Source organism: Oncorhynchus clarkii, chromosome 20 (assembly GCF_045791955.1).
Source record: "Oncorhynchus clarkii lewisi isolate Uvic-CL-2024 chromosome 20, UVic_Ocla_1.0, whole genome shotgun sequence".
NCBI classification, from domain to species: domain Eukaryota; kingdom Metazoa; phylum Chordata; class Actinopteri; order Salmoniformes; family Salmonidae; genus Oncorhynchus; species Oncorhynchus clarkii.
Window position 1 is genome coordinate 41,443,422 of NC_092166.1, and position 24,370 is coordinate 41,467,791.

A 24,370-nucleotide genomic window follows, 5' to 3' on the forward strand; every position below is an offset into this window, starting at 1 on the left:
TAGAGAGCGACAGACAGACAGACTGAGCCAGACAGACACACACAGACAGAAAGAGAAAGCGGGAGTCAACCAGACAGAAAAGGATAGAGACACACATGTACAAACACAGATACACAAAGACAGACAGAGAGACCCCCAGTAGCCACAGACAAAGAGACCCCCAGTAGCCACAGACAGAGAGACCCCCAGTAGCCACAGACAGAGAGACCCCCAGTAGCCACAGACAGAGAGACATATTGTATATGAGGACAGTCCTGCACTAGACCCCAGTAGCCACAGACAGAGAGACCCCCAGTAGCCACAGACAGAGAGACCCCCAGTAGCCACAGACAGAGAGACATATTGTATATGAGGACAGTCCTGCACTAGACCCCAGTAGCCACAGACAGAGAGACCCCCAGTAGCCACAGACAGAGAGACCCCCAGTAGCCACAGACAGAGAGACCCCCAGTAGCCACAGACAGAGAGACCCCCAGTAGCCACAGACAGAGAGACATATTGTATATGAGGACAGTCCTGCACTAGACCCCAGTAGCCACAGACAGAGAGACCCCCAGTAGCCACAGACAGAGAGACATATTGTATATGAGGACAGTCCTGCACTAGACCCCAGTAGCCACAGACAGAGAGACCCCCAGTAGCCACAGACAGAGAGAACCCCAGTAGCCACAGACAGAGAGACATATTGTATATGAGGACAGTCCTGCACTAGACCCCAGTAGCCACAGACAGAGATCAGGACTGTCTGTAGACAGATAAACAGGCCCAAGGACTGACTGAGTGTGAATGTGTGTTCTGTTGCCTTCATGTTACAATGGGCTCTGGTCAAAAGTAGTGCACTATGTAGGGAATAGGGGTTATATTTTAGTTTGTTTGTGTGTGTGTGTCCCAAGAGTCCAGACAGAGTCAGATCAGAATACATATAGAGGTCAAAGATATCACGTAGATGGGACGTGTGTTTCCTACCATTTCATCATCCTCCCATAACCTACACTAAACACTGTGTGTGTGTGTGTGTGTGTGTGCCCCTCCCTGCCAGCTGCCGCGATGATGACAAAGCGTTTATATCTCTTCTTCTTCTTTTGCCCACTCCTATTTTCCTGTCTGTCTGTCTGTCTGTCTGTCTGTCTGTCTCCATGTGTTTCTCCCCTCTTCTTCCCCTTCCCACTCTCCCTAATTTTCTCTCTTTCTTCCCTCTCTATTTCTCCCCCTTCCCCTGATTCTCTCCCTCTCTCCCTCACCCTCTCCCTCCCCCTCTCTCTCACTCCTTCTCTCTCTCTCCCCTCCTCCCCTCGCCACCACCTCTCTCTCCCCCCTCCACTTTTCCTCTCCCTCCCACCCCTCTGTCTCACCCAGCTCTGAGAGATAACCGTATCCAGCTCCACCAGTCAACAGGCACAGAGCTGTCCATCACCATCGGAGACATCCAGCTGTCAGACGAGGGGGAGTACACCTGCTCCATCTTCACCATGCCCGTCCGCACTGCCCGTGCCACCGTCACTGTGCTAGGTGTGTGTGTGTGTGTGTGTGTGTGTGTGTGTGTGTGTGTGTGTGTGTGTGTGTGTGTGTGTGTGTGTGTGTGTATTAATGCATAATTCTGTATTATGCATTAACTTATTCATGCAGTCTGTGTGCTAGATACAGTAGTGGAGTACTGTATGTAGATTTCTTAGACTGAGTGCTGGCAGTGGTGGAAAAGCACCCAATGGTCATACTTGAGTAAAAATGAAGATGCCTTAATAGAAAATGATTCAAGTAAAAGTGAAAGTCTCCCAGTAAAATACTACTTGAGTAAATGTCTAAAAGGATTTGGTTTTAAATATACGTAGGCATCAAAAGTAAATGTAATTGCTAAAATATACCTAAGTATTGAAAGTAAAAGTATAAATAATTTCAAACCAGACGGCACAGGGATACACTCCAACTTTCAGACATGATTTACAAACAAAGCATTAGTGTTTAGTGAGTCTGCCAGATTAGAGGCAGTAGGGATGACCACTTGTTCCCTTTACAAACAAAGCATTAGTGTTTAGTGAGTCTGCCAGATTAGAGGCAGTAGGGATGACCACTTGTTCCCTTTACAAACAAAGCAATTGTGTTTAGTGAGTCCGCCAGATTAGAGGCAGTAGGGATGACCACTTGTTCCCTTTACAAACAAAGCAATTGTGTTTAGTGAGTCCGCCAGATTAGAGGCAGTAGGGATGACCACTTGTTCCCTTTACAAACAAAGCATTTGTGTTTAGTGAGTCTGCCAGATTAGAGGCAGTAGGGATGACCACTTGTTCCCTTTACAAACAAAGCATTAGTGTTTAGTGAGTCCGCCAGATTAGAGGCAGTAGGGATGACCACTTGTTCCCTTTACAAACAAAGCATTTGTGTTTAGTGAGTCTGCCAGATTAGAGGCAGTAGGGATGACCACTTGTTCCCTTTACAAACAAAGCATTAGTGTTTAGTGAGTCCGCCAGATTAGAGGCAGTAGGGATGACCACTTGTTCCCTTTACAAACAAAGCATTTGTGTTTAGTGAGTCCGCCAGATCAGAGGCAGTAGGGATGACCACTTGTTCCCTTTACAAACAAAGCATTTGTGTTTAGTGAGTCTGCCAGATTAGAGGCAGTAGGGATGACCACTTGTTCCCTTTACAAACAAAGCATTTGTGTTTAGTGAGTCTGCCAGATTAGAGGCAGTAGGGATGACCACTTGTTCCCTTTACAAACAAAGCATTTGTGTTTAGTGAGTCTGCCAGATTAGAGGCAGTAGGGATGACCACTTGTTCCCTTGATAAGTGCATGAATTGGACCATTTTCCTGTCCTGTTAAGCATTCAAAATGTCACGAGTACTTTTGGGTTTCAAGGAAAATGTATGGAGTAAAAAGTATATTATTTTCTTTAGGAATGTAGTGAAGTAAAAGTAAAATATGTCAAAAATATAAATAGTAAAGTACAGATACCCCTCAAATTGACTTAAGTAGTAGTTTAAAGTGTTTTTACATGAAGTACTTTATACCACTGAGTGTCGGTAGCATGCAGCTGTATTACACTCTCTCTGTTCTGTATACTGTATACATGTCTGCTATATGTCTGTGGCAGGGTCCAAATGGCACCCTATTCCCTATATAGTGCACTTCTTTTGACCAGAGACCATAATACACTACAGTATATAGGGAATAGGTGTCCTTTCGGGATGCACAACACATCTGTAAGTGTGTCTGTGTGTTAAATGTGCTCTCTCTCTCTCCTCCTTTCTCTCTCTCCCTCTCTCTCTCTCTCTCTCTTTCGCTCTCTTCTCTCTTCTCTCTCTCTATGTTTCTGTCTGTCTCTCTTGCTCTCTCTCTCTGTCAGGTGTCCCTGGTAAGCCTCAGATCTCTGGCTATGAGGATGCTGTGCAGGAAGGGGGCAAAGTCACCCTCACCTGCACCAGCTCCGGGAGCAAGCCTCCCGCCAAACTTCACTGGTACAGGGACCAGAAGGAACTCACAGGTAAAGGTGGGAGGGAGAGAGGAGGGGGAGAGAGGGAAGGGAGAGAGGATGGGAGGGAGAGAGAGAGAGAAGGGAGAGGGAGATAGAAGGAGAAAAAAGGGAGTGTGATAGATCATGAGAGACAGAAAAAAGAGAAAAAGAGAAAGGTGTGTATGTATGAGTGAGAGAAGGGAAGGGAGATGGAGAGAATGTGTATGTATGAGTGAGATAAGGGAAGGGAGATGGAGAGAACGTGTATGTATGAGTGAGAGAAGGGAAGGGAGATGGAGAGAATGTGCATGTATGAGTGAGAGAAGGGAAGGGAGATGGAGAGAATGTGTATGTATGAGTGAGAGAAGGGAAGGGAGATGGAGAGAATGTGCATGCATGTATGAGTGAGAAAAGGGAAGGGAGATGGAGAGAATGTGTATGTATGAGTGAGAGAAGGGAAGGGAGATGGAGAGAATGTGTATGTATGAGTGAGAGAAGGGAAGGGAGATGGAGAGAATGTGTATGTATGAGTGAGAGAAGGGAAGGGAGAAGGAGAGAATGTGTATGTATGAGTGAGAGAAGGGAAGGGAGATGGAGAGAATGTGTATGTATGAGTGAGAGAAGGGAAGGGAGATGGAGAGAATGTGTATGTATGAGTGAGAGAAGGGAAGGGAGATGGAGAGAATGTGCATGTATGAGTGAGAGAAGGGAAGGGAGATGGAGAGAATGTGTATGTATGAGAGAGAGAAGAAAATAAATGGAGGTTCAAGAAAGAAGAGAGAGGATAATAGGAAAATTTGCAAGCTAGAGAAACTAGAGGGGAGGTGATGAGGCAGAACATAGCAAAACACTAAACAGAGAGTGAGAGAGCGAGAGAGAGGAGGTGGGGGAGAGGAAGGGGGGGGGGTGGTTGGAAGGGAGAGGAGAGGAGAGGGAAGATGGGAGAGAGAGGGGGTGTCAATGGGATTCAGAGGGAGGGAGGGAGGGAGGGAGGGAGGGAGGGAGGGAGGGAGGGAGGGAGGGAGGGAGGGAGGGAGGGATAGAAAGATAAAAAGTAAATAAGATTGAAAGGATAGAGGGGATAAACGGTAAAGCTAGGCGCTGAAAGCGGCGACACGGGGGGATGAGGCAGAACACAGAGGAAGCTGTAAACGAGAGAGAGAGGGCTTGCGTCCCAAATGGAACCCTATACCCCATACCCTATACCAAAAGCGGCCCTATAACCTATACTAAAAGGGTGCCATTTGGGATGCATCCAGGATGTTCTATTAGGGTAGATTGAGCGACCTTGGTTCCTGATAAACCATGAGAAGACTGAGGGAGAGCCACAGATAGTGAGTGGGGAGCATCCCAGTCATGTTGGAGACTATATGAGCTCAACCCTATGTGACCTATAGTATGTGTTACTATCCTTGTGGGGACCAAACAATTAATTCCCATTCAAAATCCTATTTACCTTAACCCTAACCCTTAACCTAACCCTAACCTTAACCCCAACCCTTAACCTAACTCTAACCTTAACCCCCAACCCTTAACCTAACTCTAACCTTAACCCCCAACCCTTAACCTAACTCTAACCTTAACCCCCAACCCTAACCTTAACCCCAACCCTAAACCTAACCCTAATTGTAACCCTAACCCTTAACCTAACCCTAAACCTAACCCCCAACCCTAACCCTGACCCCTAAGGCTAAAGTAGCCTTTTTCCTTGTGGGGACTGGGGAAAAGTTTCCACCTGTCAGAATGATCCTTGTTTTGTGGGGACTTCTGGCTTCTGGTCCCCACAAAGATAGTAAAACCAAAAACACACACTTTCTCTCTCACACACACACACACACACACACACACACACACACACCCAAACCCACACATACAGACTTGCAAAAGTATTCACCCCCCCCCCCCCCCTTGGCATTTTTCCTATTTTGTTGCCTTACAACCTGGAATTAAAATATATTTTGGGGGGTTTTGTTTAATTTGATTTACACAACATGCCTACCACTTTAAAGATGCAAAATATTTGTGGAACAAACAAGAAATAAGACAAAAAAACTGAAAACTTGAGCGTGCATAACTATTCACTCCCAAAGTCAATACCTTGTAGAGCCACCTTTTGCAGCAATTACAGCTGCAAGTCTCTTGGGGTATGTTTCTATAAGCTTGGCACATCTAGCCACTGAGATTTTTCTTCAAGGAGAAACTGCTCCAGCTCCTTCAAGTTGGATGGGTTCTGGTGGTGTACAGCAATCTTTAAGTCATACTACAGATTCTCAATTGGATTGAGGTCTGGGCTTTGACTAGGCCATTCCAAGACATTTAAATGTTTCCCCTTAAACCACTCGAGTGTTGCTTTAGCAGTATGCTTAGGGTCAATCTCTGGAAGACTGAAACAGGTTTCCCTCAAGAATTTCCCTGTATTTAGCGCCATCCATCATTCCTTCAATTCTGACGAGTTTCCCAGTCCCTGCTGATGAAAATCATCCCCACAGCATGATGCTGCCACCACCATGCTTGTCACGACTCCTACCGAAGGTGGCTCCCCATCCTGTTCGGGTGGCGCTCGGCGGTCGTCGTCACCGGCCTACTAGCTGCCACTGATCTTTTCCTCCCCCTCCTTGTCTGTTGATTAGTTACACCTGTGTTTAGTTAGGTTAATTAGTTGGGCTTTATTATCCAGCCGGCCCGCCTGCTGGGTGTGCGGGATTGTTTTTTATGTGTACTCTTGTGCACACCTGTAAGTCACGGTTGTTTGTGTACGTGTGTTATTCGGGACTGTTTAGTTCCCCTGTGTTTTGGGGCATTTGTTTGAGTGGCGTCGTTTTCACCTGTGTGGTGAATAAAGAAGTAGCGCTACTCTGAACTCTCTGTTTCCTGCGTCTGACTTCTTCCTCCACTACACCCCGGGCATTACAATGCTTCACTGTAGGGATGGTGTTCTCGGGTGATGAGAGGTGTTGGGTTTTCGCCAGACATAGTGTTTTCCTTGATGTCCAAATAGCTAAATTTTTGTCTCATCTGACCAGAGTACCTTCTTCCATATGTTTGGGGAGTCTCCCACATGCGTTTTGGCGAACACCAAACATGTTCACTTATTTTTTTCTGGCCACTCTTCCGTAAAGCCCAGCTCTGTGGAGTGTACGGCTTAAAGTGGTCCTATGGACAGATACTGCAATCTCTGCTGTGGAGCTTTGCAGCTCCTTCAGGGTTATCTTTGGTCTCTTTGTTGCCTCTCTGATTAATGCCCTCCTTACCTGGTCTGTGAGTTTTGGTTGGGGGCCTCTCTTGGCAGGTTTGTTGTGGTGCCATATTCTTTAAAAATGTTTATAATGGATTTAATGGTGCTCTGTGGGATGTTCAAAGTTTCTGATATTTTTTTATAACCCAACCCTGATCTGTACTTCTCCACAATTTTGTCCCTGACCTGTTTGGAGAGCTCCTTGGTCTTCATGGTGCCGCTTGCTTGGTGGTGCCCATTGCTTAGTGGTGTTGCAGACTCTGGGGCCTTTCAGAAGAGGTGTGTATACACTGAGATCATGTGACAGATCATGTGACACTTAGATTGCACACAGGTGGACTTTATTTAACTAATTATGTGACTACGGAGGTAATTGGTTGCACCAGATCTTATTTAGGGGCTTCATTGCAAATGGGGTGAATACATATGCACTCACCACTTAAAAAAAGAAAAAAAATCTATTTTTGAAACAGCTCATTTTTAAAATTTCACTTCACCAATTTGGACTATTTTGTGTATGTCCATTACATGAAATCCAAATGAAAATCAATTTAAATGACAGGTTGTAATTCAACAAAATAGGACAAATGCCAAGGGGATGAATACTTTTTGCAAGGCACTGTACACACACACACACACACACACACACACACACACACACACACACACACACACACACACTGGTCTCTTCAGTCAGTATTATAGCTGAAGAAAGGGAGCGAGGAGAGGCCGAGGAGATGAGCATCACGGGTCAACGTGTTACTATGACACCCTCTTATACAGAGGCTGTGTTCCAATTAGCACCCTTTTCCCTATGTAGTGCACTGCTTTTGACCCTACCTTATAGGGTGGCATTTGAGATGGAACCATAGAGTGCTGTGCTGTAAGTAGCTAGGTTAGGATAGATGAGCACATAGACTGCTACTCACTTCTGCTGCTTTGACGGGTTTACAGAGGTTAGAGGCTCAAAGGGGATGGAGAGAGGAAGAGAGGGCGAGAGAGAGGTACAGGGCTATGCTAGGAGAGAGAAATATGAAGGAAAGAGATAAAAAGAAAATGCTTGCATTCCAAATGGCATCCGTTCCTTCATAGTGACCAGGACCATAGACCAGGGAATAGGGTGATGGTCCCTGGTCAAAAGTAGTGCACTATATAGGGAATAGGGTGTCATATGGGATGCATTTTGGACACGGAGAGAGAAAATAGGATATTAGGGAAGGGTCAGTGGAGGAAAAGGATGAAGGATGATGAAATGGTTGGGAGATGTTGAAAGAGTGTAGCTGAAGAGGTTTTAATTGAGAAGAATGGCTGGCTAAGTGCTGTGAAGAGGCTTTAAATGTGAATGTTCTTGTACACTACAGTATGTAAGTGTAAGGGCTATTGATCAGCTGATGGGATCAATTTGTCTGCATTGAATTGGATGTAGCTCTGGTCAAAAGTAGTGCACCATATAGGGAATAGGGTGCCATTTGGGACGTGGGACATAATCTAAATGTATGGTATCATTATGGTGGGTCCACAGATTCTAAATGTTCCCTGTGTGTGTGTGTGTGTGTGTCTGTGTGTTTGTGTGTGTGTGTGCGCTCGTGTGCGCGTGGGTGAATGAGACAAAGAGAAATATCCTCCATATTACATAAATATTACTCAGTCAGCCACTGATATTACTGTATCTTGAATGTAAACTCATTTGACATAGCTTTTCATACAGTGGTAGTAAGTAGTACATCATCATTATGTGCGATGACAGTTAAAACGAGTACCCATGGTGACAATATGTTTGTGTCTGCAACGTGTGTGTGTCTCTCTATCTGTGTGTCTCTCCTCATTTGAGTGCATCTATGTGTGTGTGTGTGTGTGTGTGTGCATCTCTCTATCTGTGTGTCTCTCCTCATTTGAGTGCATCTATGTGTGTGTGTGTGTGTGTGTGTGTGTGTGTGTGTGTGTGTGTGTGTGTGTGTGTGTGTGTGTGTGTGTCTTCGTATGTGCTTCCAGGTCGCCCTGATGTGGTGGAGTCTAACCCTGGTGAGCCGACCTACACAGTGATCAGTGAGCTGACTCTGACTGTGGGCCGAAGCGATGATAATGCTCTGATTGCCTGTGCTGTAGACCACCCTTCTCTGGCCCATGGGGACAAAGGGAGCGAGCAACGCATTAGAGTCCTGTGTAAGTGCTGCCTCCACTCGCCAAGGCCTGTCACTGCAACCACATGTACTTTCAGGTCCATAATTATTGGCACCCTTGATAAAGATGAGCAAAATACTGATCTACAAAGTTTGCTAAAAGAAATTGGGAAATGATATTATTTTATAACTATACAATTACTCAGAGAAAGAGATTTTGTTTAACCAATAACAGAAACAAATCTCTTAAAGATGAGGGTCAAAATGATTGGCACCCCTGTTTTTAACACGCTAGCATCCTTCCCTTGTGAGGATAATGACACTGAGACTTTTTCTCAACTGTTTTCTGAGATTGGAGAACACACTGGGAGGGATCTTAGACCATTCCTCACAGAATCCTTCCAGATCCTTGATCTCCTTCGTCTGCTCTTATGGTCTGTCCTCTTCAATTCAAACCACAGGTTTTCAATGGGATTCAAGTCCGGTGACTGAGATGGCCATGGCAAAATATTGATTTTCCGGTCAAATAACCATTTCTTTGTGGAGTTTGATTAGTGCTTGGGGTCGTCATCTTTTTGGAAGATCCACTTGCGGCCAAGTGTCAGCCTACTGGCAGAGAGAACCAGGTCTTTGGCTAAAATGTCCTGGTAAAGTTCATGATGCCGTTGACCTTAACCCTGGTCCTGGGACTTTCATTGATAAGCATGTCCAGACGTTATATTTAGCCTCCCAACAAGTGTTTTACCATTTTCTTTTCAGGACAACCAGGTCTACAACTAGAACACAAACAGTGAGTTTTATTGACAAATGTCAAATGTCAATAAAAAAAACAAGGTCAGCCGAAGCAAAAACCTGATAACAATGAATGTATATGAATGCTGTAAGTACAGAAATAGTTTGCTCACTGGGTAATGAATATCCAACTCATCAGTGACGACTGTGAGGAATTTGGAGTTTGTGACAAAACTATGTGCGCTTATTACAGTATTATAGACACTATGTCCTGGGATCTACTATAATCTTCTATGCAGAAGAACTCCTTTCCTTCTAACAACTCTTGTGTAGCTTGTAAGAGCCTCAGCCTTTCATAGATAGCGTTTAATAGTTTATTGCTCAAAACATTTCGACTCTACAGGCATTTTTGTTAAAACAACCTGGCCCCGGGCTCCTTTGGGATCCGCCCTTGTCTCACAATCAGTGCTCGAGCTCCCCGTGAATCACACAGAATAATGTATGTAGCTCAAACACACAATGTTAAAAAGAGATTAGAAGCCAAAATGCGCCGGCGTTACGGTAGGACTCGTTGGATTAACAAGGCCCCTTGGACCAGTGGCCCCTTGGACCAGTGGCCCCTTGGACCAGTGGCCCAATAACATCAAAGATACACCAACATATTTTACCATTTGGACGTAATTTTCTGCATATGCTTCTGTTTAGACATTTTTTGTTGTTGGTATTTTAACCCCCTTTTCTTCCCATTATATCCAATTACGATCTTGTCTCATCACTGCAACTTCCCAAACGGGCTCGGGAAGAGGCGAAGGTCGACTCGTGCTTCCCCTGAAACATGACCCACCAAACTGCGCTTCTTCACACCCGCCAGCTCAATCCGGAAGCCAGCTGCACCAATATGTTGCCCAACTGATGACCGAACAAGGAGTCGCTAGAGAGCGATGAGACAATTAAAGCCCCCCCAATTAAAGCCCCTCCTTCTCGTCCTCCCCAAACCTTGACGACTCAGTGGCCAATTGTGCGCTGCCCTATGGGACTCTCAGTCATGGTCGGTTGTGACACAGTCTGGGTTTGAACCCAGGTCTTTTCTTTTTTTGTTGTAGTGACGCCTCAAGCACTGCGATGCAACACCTTAGACCGCTGCGCCACTCAGGAGGCTACGCTTCTGTTTTTCAACGCCAAACCCACCACTGATGTGCGTAGCCAACGAGCTCTATCGTCTGACCATAGCAGCGCATGGAGTTTGATAAACGGCATTGGCACTTGGATTGGAACCAGTGCTGTGGTTAGAGGAAATGAAAATAGTTATTTCGCCATGCGCACCAGGAGTTGGACATCAAGGATCTTATTAAACATTTTAGAAAAAGGCTAAGTGTCTTTATCCTTGCAAGGGGAGGCTGCTCGAGTATATCGTGCATATGATACATGATAACATATGCACAATACACACACATACACATGGATTTTGTGTTGTAGATATGTGCTAGTAGAGTAGTGGCCTGAGGGCACACACTTAATGTGTTGTGAAATCTGCTGGACTCCAGAAAGAGTAGCTGCTGCCTTGGCAACCCATATGACTTTACTACTGCTGGTCATACCTATACCTGCAGGGGACATATATGCTTACCATACTGTTGGTTATTACAGCGAGGTCAATCAGTCCAATGTATTTTATAAAGCCCTTTTAAAATCAGCAGTTTGTTACAATGGGTTTTACAGATACCCAGCCTAAAAGCCCAAAGAGCAAGCAATGCAGATGTAGAAGCTGGGTTAGGCAATTATGTTAGATTGCTCATAATTGTGTGTGTGGACAATGGACATGAATTCCGTGCAATGTACGTATGTATGTGTGTGTGTGTGTGTGTGTGTGTGTGTGTGTGTGTGTGTGTGTGTGTGTGTGTGTGTGTGTGTGTGTGTGTGTGTGTGTGTGTGTGTGTGTGTGTGTGTGTGTGTGTGTGTGTGTGTGTCTTGTCTTCTCCAGTATATATGATGGCGATGTATTATTGTTTTTCTAGTCACCCCAGACGTAACTATCCAGCCTGAGAGTGATCTGCCCAGAGAGGGAGGAAAGTTCCACCTGCAGTGCATTGCCAACGGAAACCCCGAGTAAGACACACACACACACATACGCATTAACACACACACAAGCAAGCAAACATCCCTACACACACTCTCATGAACAACACATACACAAACATACACTGTAGCATCCGTACTGCATTATAGATGAACCTGCCTTAGACCAGTCAGTCTATTGATCGGCTCCTCTCCTCTCGTCCTCCTTCTCCCCCTTTCTCTCATTCTCTGCCTCCCCCTGTCCCACTCTGGCTGCATCCCAGATGGCTCCCAAATGGCACCCTATTCCCCATAAGGCTCTGGTCAAAAGTAGTACACTATGTCGAGAATAGGGTGCTATTTTGGATGCAGTCTATGTCTCCCTCTATCTCCCCATCACTGATCTCTCTCTCACCATGTCACTCACACTCACTTCACTCTAACTCAGTGTCTTTTCTGTCACAGCCGCGTCGAATCTTCCCCTCTTCCTTCTCGTCCTCACCAATAATTCTCTTCTATCTTGCTTTGCACCTTTTCCGCCCCCATCCTCCCCCATCCCTCGTCTCTTTGCTCTCCTTTAAGGTTATGCGTCAGCCTGTCACAGCCTCTCCAGTCACAGAATTCTTCCCAAATGGCAACCCATTTCCTATATAATCCCTATGGCCCTGGTCAAAAGTAGTGCACTATGTAGGGAATAGGGTGGCATTTCGGATGCACCCAGAGTACTTCGTATAGTCTGTCTGAATAGACAACCAGCGTGTGAGTGACAGGGGAACCGATAGAGAGAGGGGAGAAGGGCTCAGCACATGCATATCCTTAAGAGGCCGCACAACATCAGAATATCTAACAGACCGGGATAGAGGGCAGGAAGAGAGAGTGTTTAATGTTAACTGTAAATGTGTGATTGTTTATTTCACTTGCTTTGGCAATGTTAATGTATGTTCCCCATGCCAATATATCCCCTTCGAATTGAAGAGAGAGAGAGAGAGACAGAGACAGAGACAGAGACAGAGACAAAGACAGAGACAAAGACAGAGAGAGAACATGCACAGCTCCTTGGGCCGAAGGACTAATGACCAGTCAGATACAGGCTGGGTCTCAGCTGTCAATCAAACACAATCACCATGGCAACATATTTGCTGCTCTAAATCTGACCCACCGTTTCTCGCAGACAAACTGACGCTGATTAAGTTTCACATTTAACAGCATAATACAATCAGGAAATGTTTTATTACAGCGATACAGCTTGTTTCTGCGAATGTCTTGACTTGATGAACAAGAGCTATTTCAAGACGCTTTAATCAAACAAAATGGAATGTTCCCCCTCTACTGGAGGACTATCGCATTCCATTACATTCCATTACATAACATTCCAGTCCATTCCTATCTACATCAGGGCAAAGGGTGGCTACTTTGAAGAATCTCAAATATAAAATATATTTTGATTTGTTGAACACTTTTTTGGGGGGTTTCTACATGATTCCATATGTGTTATTTCATAGTTGTGATGTCTTCACTATTATTCTACAATGTAGAAAATAGTAAAAAGAAAGAAAAACCCTGGAATGAGTATGTGGGTCCAAACGTTTGGCTGGTACTGAATTTGATCAGCAGACCCTGCTTGCAATTGCATACCATTTTCCTATTAGTAGTCAGTTATAAACCTCAGTCCATTCTGTAACACAGTTATGCCCAGATGATGGCTTTACATGCTGGAGCCTTCGTACATTATTGCACACTTGGCACTCAATCCAAACACACACATGAAACACAACCATACATACTATTCACTCTATGTAATGAACAAGGACAAACAGTGCCCAAGGGAAAGTGTTCATACCCCTTGACTTATTCCACATTTTGTTGTGTTACAACCTGCATTTTTTTCTCTCACCCATCTACACAAAGTGAAAACATGTTTTAGAGATGAAATACAGAACAATCTAATTCACATAAGTATTCACACCCCTGAGTCAATACATGTTAGAATCACCTTTGGCAATGATTACAGCTGTGGGTCTTTCTGGGTAAGTCTCTAAGAGTACAATATGTGCATATTATTTTTTTTTTTTAAATGACAAGCTCTGTCATGTTAGTTGTTGATCATTGCTAGACAGGTATTTTCAAGCTTGGCACACCTGTATTTGGGGAGTTTCTCCCATTCTTCTCTGCAGATCCTCTCAATCTCTGTCAGGTTGGATGGGGAGCGTCGTTGCACAGCTATTTTCAGGTCTCTCCAGAGATGTTCGATCAGATTCAAGTCCAGGCTCTGGCTGGGCCACTCAAGGACATTCAGAGACTTGTCCTGAAGCCACTCCTGCGTTGTCTTGGCTGTGTGTTTAGGGTCGTTGTCCTGTTGGAAGGTAAACCCATTCTGAGGCCCTGAGCCCTCTGGAGCAGGTTTTTATTAAGGATCTCTCTGTACTTTTACTAGGAGTGGCTTCCGTCTGGCCACACTACCATAAAGGCCTGATTGGTGGAATGCTGCAGAGATGGTTGTCCTTCTGGAAGGCTCTGTCAGAGTGACCGTTGGGTTCTTGGGCCACCTCCCTGACCAAGGCCCTTCAGCAGATGTCAAAGTGCTATACACAAACCCAACCTAAAACCCAAAACAGCAAGTAATGCAGATGTAGAAGCACGGTGGCAAGAAAAAACTCCCTAGAAAGGCAGGAATCTAGGAAGAAACTTAGAGAGGAACTGGGCTCTGAGGGGTGGCCAGTCCTCTTCTGGCTGTGCCGGGTGGAGGTTATAAGAGTACATAGCCATTTAAGGCTAGATTGTTCTTCAAGATGTTCAAACGTTCATAGATGACCAGCAGGGTCTCCCCCGATAGATGACCAGCTGGGTCATTTGTACATTTGAATGTCGCACTAGTGGGACCTACAGTAGAAGGACATTTTGTCTGGTGCTTTAGCGTTTGAGCGAGGGAGAAAGAGCTCATTTGAATTTCCTGCTGCGCAATAAAATTCTCAGCAACAACAGAGTGATCAAATTAAGATACAACATCTGTAAGTATAAGTGAAAGATGAACTCTGAAGATATTCATATGCCCCTAAAATTGATTAATCACATCAACAAATTCAGTTATACAATACTCATATTTACATAATTGATTATTGTATCACACTAGTTCTGATTGGTAAACAGTCTGTTTTGCTGTATGTACTGTATGTTGCCCACTGTCCATTTTATATATTCTAATCTCTTTTCTCTTTGTCCACTCTCGTTCTGTCTGTCTGTCTGTCTGTCTGTCTGTCTGTCTCTCTCTCTCTCTTTCTCTTTCTCTCTTTCTCTCTCTCTCTCTCTCTCTCAGGCCTATCTCTTACGTGTGGCAGAAGAAGGATGGAGAGCTCCCCCCGCTGGCCAAGGTGGATGGTAGTGTCCTGCGCTTTGAGATGCTCAACAAATCAGACAACGGCATCTACCTTTGTCAGGCCGACAATGGCATCGGGAAGGTGCAGGGACAGTACACACTGTTGGTGCAAGGTACTGACCTTAGAAAGAGAGGAGGAGAGAGAGAGAGACAGGGAGAGCTAGAGGGTGATGGTAGAGAAGCAGCTTGTCCAGGGCAGAATGTTTATTTTTCTTCTTCACCATTTTTATTTATTTCTGCTGTTGTGTGGTTTCTACTTCCACTTTTACTTTCACGTTTCTTTTCTGATTTTATTTACGTTTCTTTTCTGTTTATTTCTCTTTATCCACCACACCATCCACCTTGCGCTTCACCCCTTCGCTTTTTTGCTAAACATCCATCCTGTACACCGTGCCAATGTCTCGCCCTTCTCTTTCTCTCTCTACTCCTCCTTTCCATATTCCCTTCATGTCTTCTCCTTTATCCAAGACCTGACAGATGATTCAGACTACCTCTTCCCTACCTCTTTCTATCTACCCTCCTCTTCTCCGACTTCTGACTCCCCCCCCCCTTCTCTTTTTCATGATTCTTTCTCTCAATCCCCATCCCTTATTTCAACAATGTCTGGAACCGGGTCTGGGTTGTCTGCCTCCACATCCCTACCTGCCACTTCTCCTCCTGTTATCTTCTCCTTCTCTATCCCTTACCCATCTGACCTTACTATCACCCCTTCCCCTTATCCCTCCTCTTCATCCCCCTCTACCTCTTCTCCCTCTCCTTCTCACTCTCCTCCTCCTGCCAATGTTCCATCTACCTATCTTTCCAACTCTCTCTTCCCTGATCTTCCACTGTCTCACAAACCCCTTCCCCCTTCCTCTTCTGACTCCTCCTCCCTCTATTCTTCTTCCTCCTCTTCTTCCCCACCTCCTTCCAGCGTTACTCATTCTGTCGCTCCCCCCTCCTCTGTCTCCCTCACTCCCTCCTCAGTTCCCATACAGCTGAATGGAGTTTACAGTTTCACAGGTAAATTATCTCAGTTACACAATCGGACAGTATGTATACACACACACACACACACACACACACACACACACACACACACACACACACACACACACACACACACACACACACACACACACACACACACACACACACACACACACACACACACACACACACACACACACACACTGGAATTAACAGTTGTACCGTCACAAACAAACATATTCTCAGAGATCCTAATAGTATCCTAATTGCACTGTGGGTAAACAAGAAAGGCAATTCGTGGAGTCTACATAAACATAGACCAGGTAGACTTTACTGAGGAAGGTGTAGACATTGCATGTGACCAGGATCTCTCATCATAGGGGATTTGGGTGTAGGGTGAAGTTGCCCATTGACACTGGTCTTGGGTCAGTTTCGTATTTCCCCTACTAAGGTTAGGATTGGGGAGGGAAAGCTGATCCAAGATCTGTACCTAGGGGAAACTTCACCCCAGAGGGGCATTTCATTTTCAACCACAATCACCTCACCCCTCCACTGTTTCCATATTTTAAGTTTTTTTTTTATTTTTCTCCTGTTTTTGTCTTCCTTCATTCTGACCCCTTACATGTCGCACTCGTCAATCCATCCATCCATCCATCCATCCATCCATCCATCCATCCTCTTGAGGAGATGGTCCAGACAACATTGCAGGTATATTTTTTCAGTCACCTGTCTCTCTGTTTCTGTCTGTCTCAATCTGTCTGTCTGTCTGTCTGTCTGTCTGTCTGTCTGTCTGTCTGTCTGTCTGTCTGTCTGTCCATTTGCCTCTGCCTGATATAAAGAAAGTAGTAGTGTGGGGACAGTGTGAACTGAACTCTCTAATAAATGCTTTCATACTTCTTCCCCCACATACAGGGCATTCTTAAAGTATTCAGACCCCTTGTCCTTTTCCACATTTTGTTACGTTACAGCCTTATTCTAAAATTGATTGAATACATTTTGAATAAATCTACACACAATACCCCATACTGACAAAGTGAAAAGAGGTTTTAAGAAATGTTTTAAATTTTCATCCCGAACTACAACATTATCAGACAAGATAGAACTGCCAAAGGGGGCGGTGTTGCAATCTACTGCAAAGATAGCCTGCAGAGTTCTGTCCTACTATCCAGGTCTGTACCCAAACAATTTGAACTTCTACTTTTAAAAATCCACCTCTCTAAAAACAAGTCTCTCACCGTTGCCGCCTGCTATAGACCACCCTCTGCCCCCAGCTGTGCTCTGGACACCATATGTGAACTGATTGCCCCCCATCTATCTTCAGAGCTCGTGCTGCTAGGGGACCTAAACTGGAACATGCTTAACACCCCAGCCTTCCTACAATCTAAGCTTGATGCCCTCAGACTCACACAAATTATCAATGAACCTACCAGGTACCTCCCCCCATAGATATCATCCTAACCAACTTGCCCTCTAAATACACCTCTGCTGTCTTCAACCAAGATCTCAGCGATCACTGCCTCATTGCCTGCATCCGTAATGGGTCAGCAGTCAAACGACCTCCACTCATCACTGTCAAACGCTCCCTGAAACACTTCAGCGAGCAGGCCTTTCTAATCGACCTGGCCGGGGTATCCTGGAAGGATATTGATCTCATCGCGTCAGTAGAGGATGCCTGGTTATTTTTTTAAATGCCTTCCTAACCATCTTAAATAAGCATGCCCCATTCAAGAAATTTAGAACCAGGAACAGATATAGCCCTTGGTTCTCCCCAGACCTGACTGCCCTTAACCCACACAAAAACATCCTATGGCGTTCTGCATTAGCATCGAACAGCCCCCGTGATATGCAGCTTTTCAGGGAAGCTAGAAACCATTATACACAGGCAGTTAGAAAAGCCAAAGCTAGCTTTTTCAAGCAGAAATTTGCTTCCTGCAACACTAACTCAAAAAAGTTCTGGGACACTGTAAAGTCCATAGAGAATAAGAACACCTCCTCCCAGCTGCCCACTGCACTGAAGATAGGAAACACTGTCACCACTGATAAATCCACTATAATTGAGAATTTCAATAAGCATTTTTCTACGGCTGGCCATGCTTTCCACCTGGCTACCCCTACCCCGGGTCAACAGCACTGCACCCCCCACAGCAACTCGCCCAAGCCTTCCCCATTTCTCCTTCTCCCAAATCCAGTCAGCTGATGTTCTGAAAAAGCTGCAAAATCTGGACCCCTACAAATCAGCCAGGCTAGACAATCTGGACCCTTTCTTTCTAAAATGATCTGCCGAAAGTGTTGCCACCCCTATTACTAGCCTGTTCAACCTCTCTTTCGTGTCGTCTGAGATTCCCAAAGATTGGAAAGCAGCTGCGGTTATCCCCCTCTTCAAAGGGGGGGACACTCTTGACCCAAACTGCTACAGACCTATATCTATCCTACCCTGCCTTTCTAAGGTCTTCGAAAGCCAAGTCAACAAACAGATTACCGACCATTTCAAATCTCACCATACCCTCTCTGCTATGCAATCTGGTTTCAGAGCTGGTCATGGGTGCACCTCAGCCACGCTCAAGGTCCTAAACGATATCTTAACCGCCATCGATAAGAAACATTACTGTGCAACCGTATTCATTGATCTGGCCAAGACTTTCAACTCTGTCAATCACCACATCCTCATCGGCAGACTCGACAGCCTTGGTTTCTCAAATGATTGCCTCGCCTGGTTCACCAACTACTTCTCTGATAGAGTTCAGTGTGTCAAATCGGGGGGTCTGCTGTCCGGACCTCTGGCAGACTCTATGGGGGTGCCGCAGGACTCTCTTCTCTGTATACATCAATGATGTCGCTCTTGCTGCTGGTGAGTCTCTGATCCACCTCTACGCAGACGACACCATTCTGTATACTTCTGGTCCTTCTTTGGACACTGTGTTAACAACCCTCCAGGCAAGCTTCAATGCCATACAACTCTCCTTCCGTGGCCTCCAATTGCTCTTAAATACAAGTAAAACTAAATGCATGCTCTTCAACCGATCGCTGCCGGCACCTGCCCACCTGTCCAACATCACTACTCTGGACGGCTCTGACTTAGAATACGTGGACAACTACAAATACCTAGGTGTCTGGTTAGACTGTAAACTCTCCTTCCAGACCCACATCAAACATCTCCAATCCAAAGTTAAATCTAGAATTGGCTTCCTATTTCGCAACAAAGCATCCTTCACTCATGCTGCCAAACATACCCTTGTAAAACTGACCATCCTACCAATCCTCGACTTCGGCGATGTCATTTACAAAATAGCCTCCAATACCCTACTCAACAAATTGGATGCAGTCTATCACAGTGCCATCCGTTTTGTCACCAAAGCCTCATAAACTACCCACCATTGCGACCTGTACGCTCTCGTTGGCCCTCGCTTCATACTCGTCGCCAAACCCACTGGCTCCAGGTCATCTACAAGTCCCTGCTAGGTAAAGTCCCCCCTTATCTCAGCTCGCTGGTCACCATAGTATCACCCACCTGTAGCACGCACTCCAGCAGGTATATCTCACTGGTCACCCCCTTCCATTTCTCTGCTGCCAATGACTGGAACGAACTACAAAAATCTCTGAAACTGGAAACACTTATGTCCCTCACTAGCTTTAAGCACCAGCTGTCAGAGCAGCTCACAGATTACTGCACCTGTACATAGCCCACCTATAATTTAGCCCAATCAACTACCTCTTCCCTACTGCATTTCTTTTATTTTATTTATTTATTTATTTTACTCCTTTGTTTATTATTTTTATTTCTACTTTGCACATTCTTCCACTGCAAATCTACCATTCCAGTGTTTTACTTTCTATATTGTATTTACTTTACCACCATGGCCTTTTTTTGCCTTTACCTCCCTTATCTCACCTCATTTGCTCACATCGTATATAGACTTGTTTCTACTTTATTATTGACTGTATGTTTGTTTTACTCCATGTGTAACTCTGTGTCATTGTATGTGTCGAACTGCTTTGCTTTATCTTGGCCAGGTCGCAATTGTAAATGAGAACTTGTTCTCAACTTGCCTACCTGGTTAAATAAAGGTGAAATAAAAAAATAAATAAAAATACCTGTCTATATAAGGCCCCATGGTTGACAGTGCATGTCAGAGCCAAAACCAAGCCATGAGGTCAAAGGAATTGTCTGTAGAACTCCAAGACAGGATCGTGTCGAGGCACAGATCTGTGGATGGGTACCAAAAAATGGCTGCAGCATTGAAGGTCCCCAAGAACACAGTGGCCTCCAGCATTCTTAAATGGAAGAAGTTTGGACCCACCAAGACTCTTCCTAGAGCTGCCCGGCCAAACTGAGGCATCGGGTGACAAGGGCCTTGGTCAGGGAGGTGACCAAGAACCCCATGGTTACTCTGACAGCTCTAGAGTTACTCTGTGGAGATGGGAGAACCTTCCAGAAGGACAACCATCTCTGCAGCACTCCACCAATCAGGCCTTTATGGTAGAGTGGCCAGACGGAAGCCACTCCTCAGTAAAAGGCACGACAGCCCGCTTGGAGTTTGCCAAAAGGCACCTAAAGGACTCTGACCATGAGAAACAAGATTCTCTGGTCTGATGAAACCAAGATTGAACTCTTTGGCCTGAATGCCAAGTGTCACGTCTGGAGGAAAGCTGGCACCATCCCTATAGTGAAGCATGGTGGAGGCAGCATTTTGCTGTGGGAATGTTTTTTAGCGGCAGGGACTGGGAGACTAGTCAGGATCGAGGGAAAGACGAACGGCAAAAAGTCAGAGAGATCCTTGATGAAAACCTGCTCCAGAGCGCTCAGGACCACAGACTAGGGTGAAGGTTCACCTTCCAACAGGACAACAAACCTAAGCACACAACCAAGTCAATGCAGAAGTGGCTTGGGGACAAGTCTCTGAATGTCCTTGAGTGGTCCAGCCAGAGCCCGGACTTGAACCCGATCGAACATCTTTGGAGAGAACTGAAAACAGCTGTGCAGTGACACTCCCCATCCAACCTGACAGAGCTTGAGAGGATCTGCAGAGAAGAATGGGAGAAACTCCCCAAATTCGGATTTGCCAAGCTTGTAGCGTCATATCCAAGAAGACGAGGCTGTAATTGTGTTTTGACAAAGTACTGAGTGAAGGGTCTAATTTATGTAAGTGTGATATTTCAACTTTTAATTAAAAAAATTGAAACAAAAAATATAAATACTGTTCATGCTTTTTCATTATGGGGTATTGTTACTATGAGGGGAATAATTATGTAATCAATTTTAGAACACAAAATGTGGAAAAAGTGAAGGGGTCTGAATACTTTCCGAATGCACTTTTCATATTTTTTTCTTTCTCTGACCTGCTCTCCCGCTCTCTCTCTCTCTCTCTCTCTCTCTCTCTCACACACACACACACACACACACACACACACACACACACACACACACACACACACACACACACACACACACACACACACACACACACACACACACACACACACACACACCTCTATAGTACCCCATACATACATAAACATGTACCTTTAAGTGGTCTGAGTCAGTAACACTGTGTGTGTAATATGCAAGGGTCAGGCTCAGAGGTTGCTGTCTTGTCTCATGGTTCCTAAATGCGTTCCAAATGGCAACCTGTTTCCTATATATGTGCACAACTTGTGACCAGAGGTCTATGGGTTTCCCTATGGGCTCTTGTCAAAAGTAGTGCATTATGTAGGAAATAGGGTGCCATTTGGGCCACTGCCCCTGTCTCATTTCCCTGGTGGTGCTGACAGCGGGGTTTATGTGCTAATTCACAATACTGCCTCCTCAGCAAGGACTGTCTCTCTCTTTCACCTCCTCCTTGGCCACCCCCCTGCCGTGCTTCTCTCTCTTCTCTCTGATGGACGCTACCAGTCAGGGGCCCCTCTCTATCCTCCTCTCCTCCCCTGTGTTTGGCTCTTGGTTGGCTGTGTCTGCGTCCCAAATGTCATCCTATTGCCTGTGTAGTGCACTACTTTGGACCAGAACCCATAAGGATCACCATAGGGCTCTGGAGCTAGGAACAGCATTTCGCTACATTAGCAATAACATCTGCTAAACATGTGTATAAAATTGGATTTGATTCAGTCAAAAGTAGTGCACTAAATAGGGAATAGGATGACATTTGTGACACGAACGGTTGGCTGTGTCTCTATTTCTCGCCCTTGGTTTATTATCAAGGCATCGTGTGGTGGTGCCACTCACTTCACCACAATCCTCTGTATTTTCCTCTTGTATCTCAGTCTCGCTGTACGTTATGTTTTCTTGCCTTTGGTCTCACAGTTCTGTAGCTACATCTGGGTGACTATCTGTCAACGTGACAGTGGGCTTGATAGAGGGTTTGAACCAATGCCATGCAAAGTTAAAGAGGTGTTTCGTGAGCTACCAGATGCAATTAATATCATATTTTCTGTGGAAGAGAGAGTGGTGTAGTTTGCTGATCAGCCTCTAACATACGCTAAGTGCGCCACCAGGTAGATTATGGCTACGTCACAAATGGCACCGAATTCCCTACGTACGGTAGTGAGCCCTGGTCAAAAGTAGTGCACTATATTGGGATTAGGGTGCCATTTAAGATGCTACCTACATTATACATCACTCACACAATGGATGCATAAAAGAATGTGCTTTATACTTTTAATGACTTTTTTATGTTCCATTCGGTTTAATGCATCTGGTGTATTCATGCATCTTTAATTTTGCATGGTTTTCTCATCCTTTTCTTTGGGGTCTAGATTAGTTTGTAATGTTTCCGTTTTTAGACTAACGCCGTCTCTTTCCCTCTTATCTCTCCCCTCTCTCCCTTCCTTTCTGCCTTTCTCTTTTTCTCTCTCTTCTGTCCCTCTCCATCTTTCTCTCTCTCTCTCTTGTCTGTCTTTCTCCCTCTTTCCCTCTTATCTCTCCTCTCTCCCTTCCTTTCTGCCTTTCTTTTTTTCTCTCTCTTCTGTCCCTCTCCATCTTTCTCTCTCTCTCTCTCTCGTCTGTCTTTCTCCCTCTTTCCCTCTTATCTCTCCTCTCTCCCTTCCTTTCTGCCTTTCTCTTTTTCTCTCTCTTCTGTCCCTCTCCATCTTTCTCTCTCTCTCTATCTCTCGTCTGTCTTTCTCCCTCTTTCCCTCTTATCTCTCCCCTCTCTCCCTTCCTTTCTGCCTTTCTCTTTTTCTCTCTCTTCTGTCCCTCTCCATCTTTCTCTCTCTCTCTTGTCTGTCTTTCTCCCTCTTTCCCTCTTATCTCTCCTCTCTCTCCCTTCCTTTCTGCCTTTCTCTTTTTCTCTCTCTTCTGTCCCTCTCCATCTTTCTCTCTCTCTCTCTCTCTCGTCTGTCTTTCTCCCTCTTTCCCTCTTATCTCTCCTCTCTCCCTTCCTTTCTGCCTTTCTTTTTTTCTCTCTCTTCTGTCCCTCTCCATCTTTCTCTCTCTCTCTCGTCTGTCTTTCTCCCTCTTTCCCTCTTATCTCTCCTCTCTCTCCCTTCCTTTCTGCCTTTCTCTTTTTCTCTCTCTTCTGTCCCTCTCCATCTTTCTCTCTCTCTCTCTCTCGTCTGTCTTTCTCCCTCTTTCCCTCTTATCTCTCCTCTCTCCCTTCCTTTCTGCCTTTCTTTTTTTCTCTCTCTTCTGTCCTTCTCCCTTTTTCTCTCTCTCTTCTGTCTTTCTCCCTCTTTCCCTCTTATCTCTCCTCTCTCTCCCTTCCTTTCTGCCTTTCTCTTTTTCTCTCTCTTCTGTCCCTCTCCCTCTTTCTCTCTCTCTCCCTCTCTCTCTCTCTCTCTCTCTCTCTCTCTCTCTCTCTCTCTCTCTCTCTCTCTCCTCTTCTGTCTTTCTCTCTCTCTCTTTTTCTTTCTTTTTTTCTTTCTTTCTTTCTCTCTCTCTCTCTCGCTCTCTCCTGTCTTTGTCCCAGACCCCACTGCCATGTCTACCTCTTCAGGAGTGGACCATGCTGTGATTGGAGGAGTGGTGGCAGTCATCGTCTTCATCCTGCTCTGTCTGCTCATCGTCTTGGGCAGATACCTCATCAGACACAAAGGTGACCCTTGACCCTTACCAAATCAAATCAAATGTGTTTATATAGCCCTTCGTACATCAGCTGATATCTCAAAGTGCTGTACAGAAACCCAGCCTAAAACCCCAAACAGCATACAATGCAGGTGTAGAAGCACAGTGGCTAGGAAAAACTCCCTAGAAAAGGCCTAAACCTAGGAAGAAACCTGGAGAGGAACCAGGCTATGAGGGGTGGCTAGTCTTCTCCTGGCTGTGCCGGGTGGAGATTATAACAGAACATGGCCAAGATGTTCAAATGTTCATAAATGACCAGCATGGTCAAATAATAATAATCACATTAGTTGTCAAGGGTGCAGTAAGTCAGCACCTCAGGAGTAAATGTCAGTTGGCTTTTCATAGCCGATCATTAAGAGTATCTCTACCACTCCTGCTGTC

General features: G+C 45.2%; 1 protein-coding gene across 3 annotated transcripts in view; it reads left to right on the top strand.

The window, feature by feature from the left end:
- The window catches only part of LOC139376371 (cell adhesion molecule 3-like), a 79,658-nt gene that overhangs the window by 47,657 nt on the left and 7,631 nt on the right, over positions 1-24,370 (top strand). The window contains exons 4-11 of one of the 3 annotated variants that reach the window (XM_071118880.1): positions 1,357-1,509; positions 3,342-3,479; positions 8,677-8,847; positions 11,552-11,642; positions 14,905-15,077; positions 15,433-15,966; positions 16,621-16,641; positions 23,835-23,960. In XM_071118880.1, coding sequence (XP_070974981.1) covers positions 1,357-1,509; positions 3,342-3,479; positions 8,677-8,847; positions 11,552-11,642; positions 14,905-15,077; positions 15,433-15,966; positions 16,621-16,641; positions 23,835-23,960 — 1,407 coding nt within the window. The remainder of the gene's footprint in view (positions 1-1,356; positions 1,510-3,341; positions 3,480-8,676; positions 8,848-11,551; positions 11,643-14,904; positions 15,078-15,432; positions 15,967-16,620; positions 16,642-23,834; positions 23,961-24,370) is intronic. The other 2 variants (XM_071118881.1, XM_071118882.1) reach the window with 2 other exon arrangements.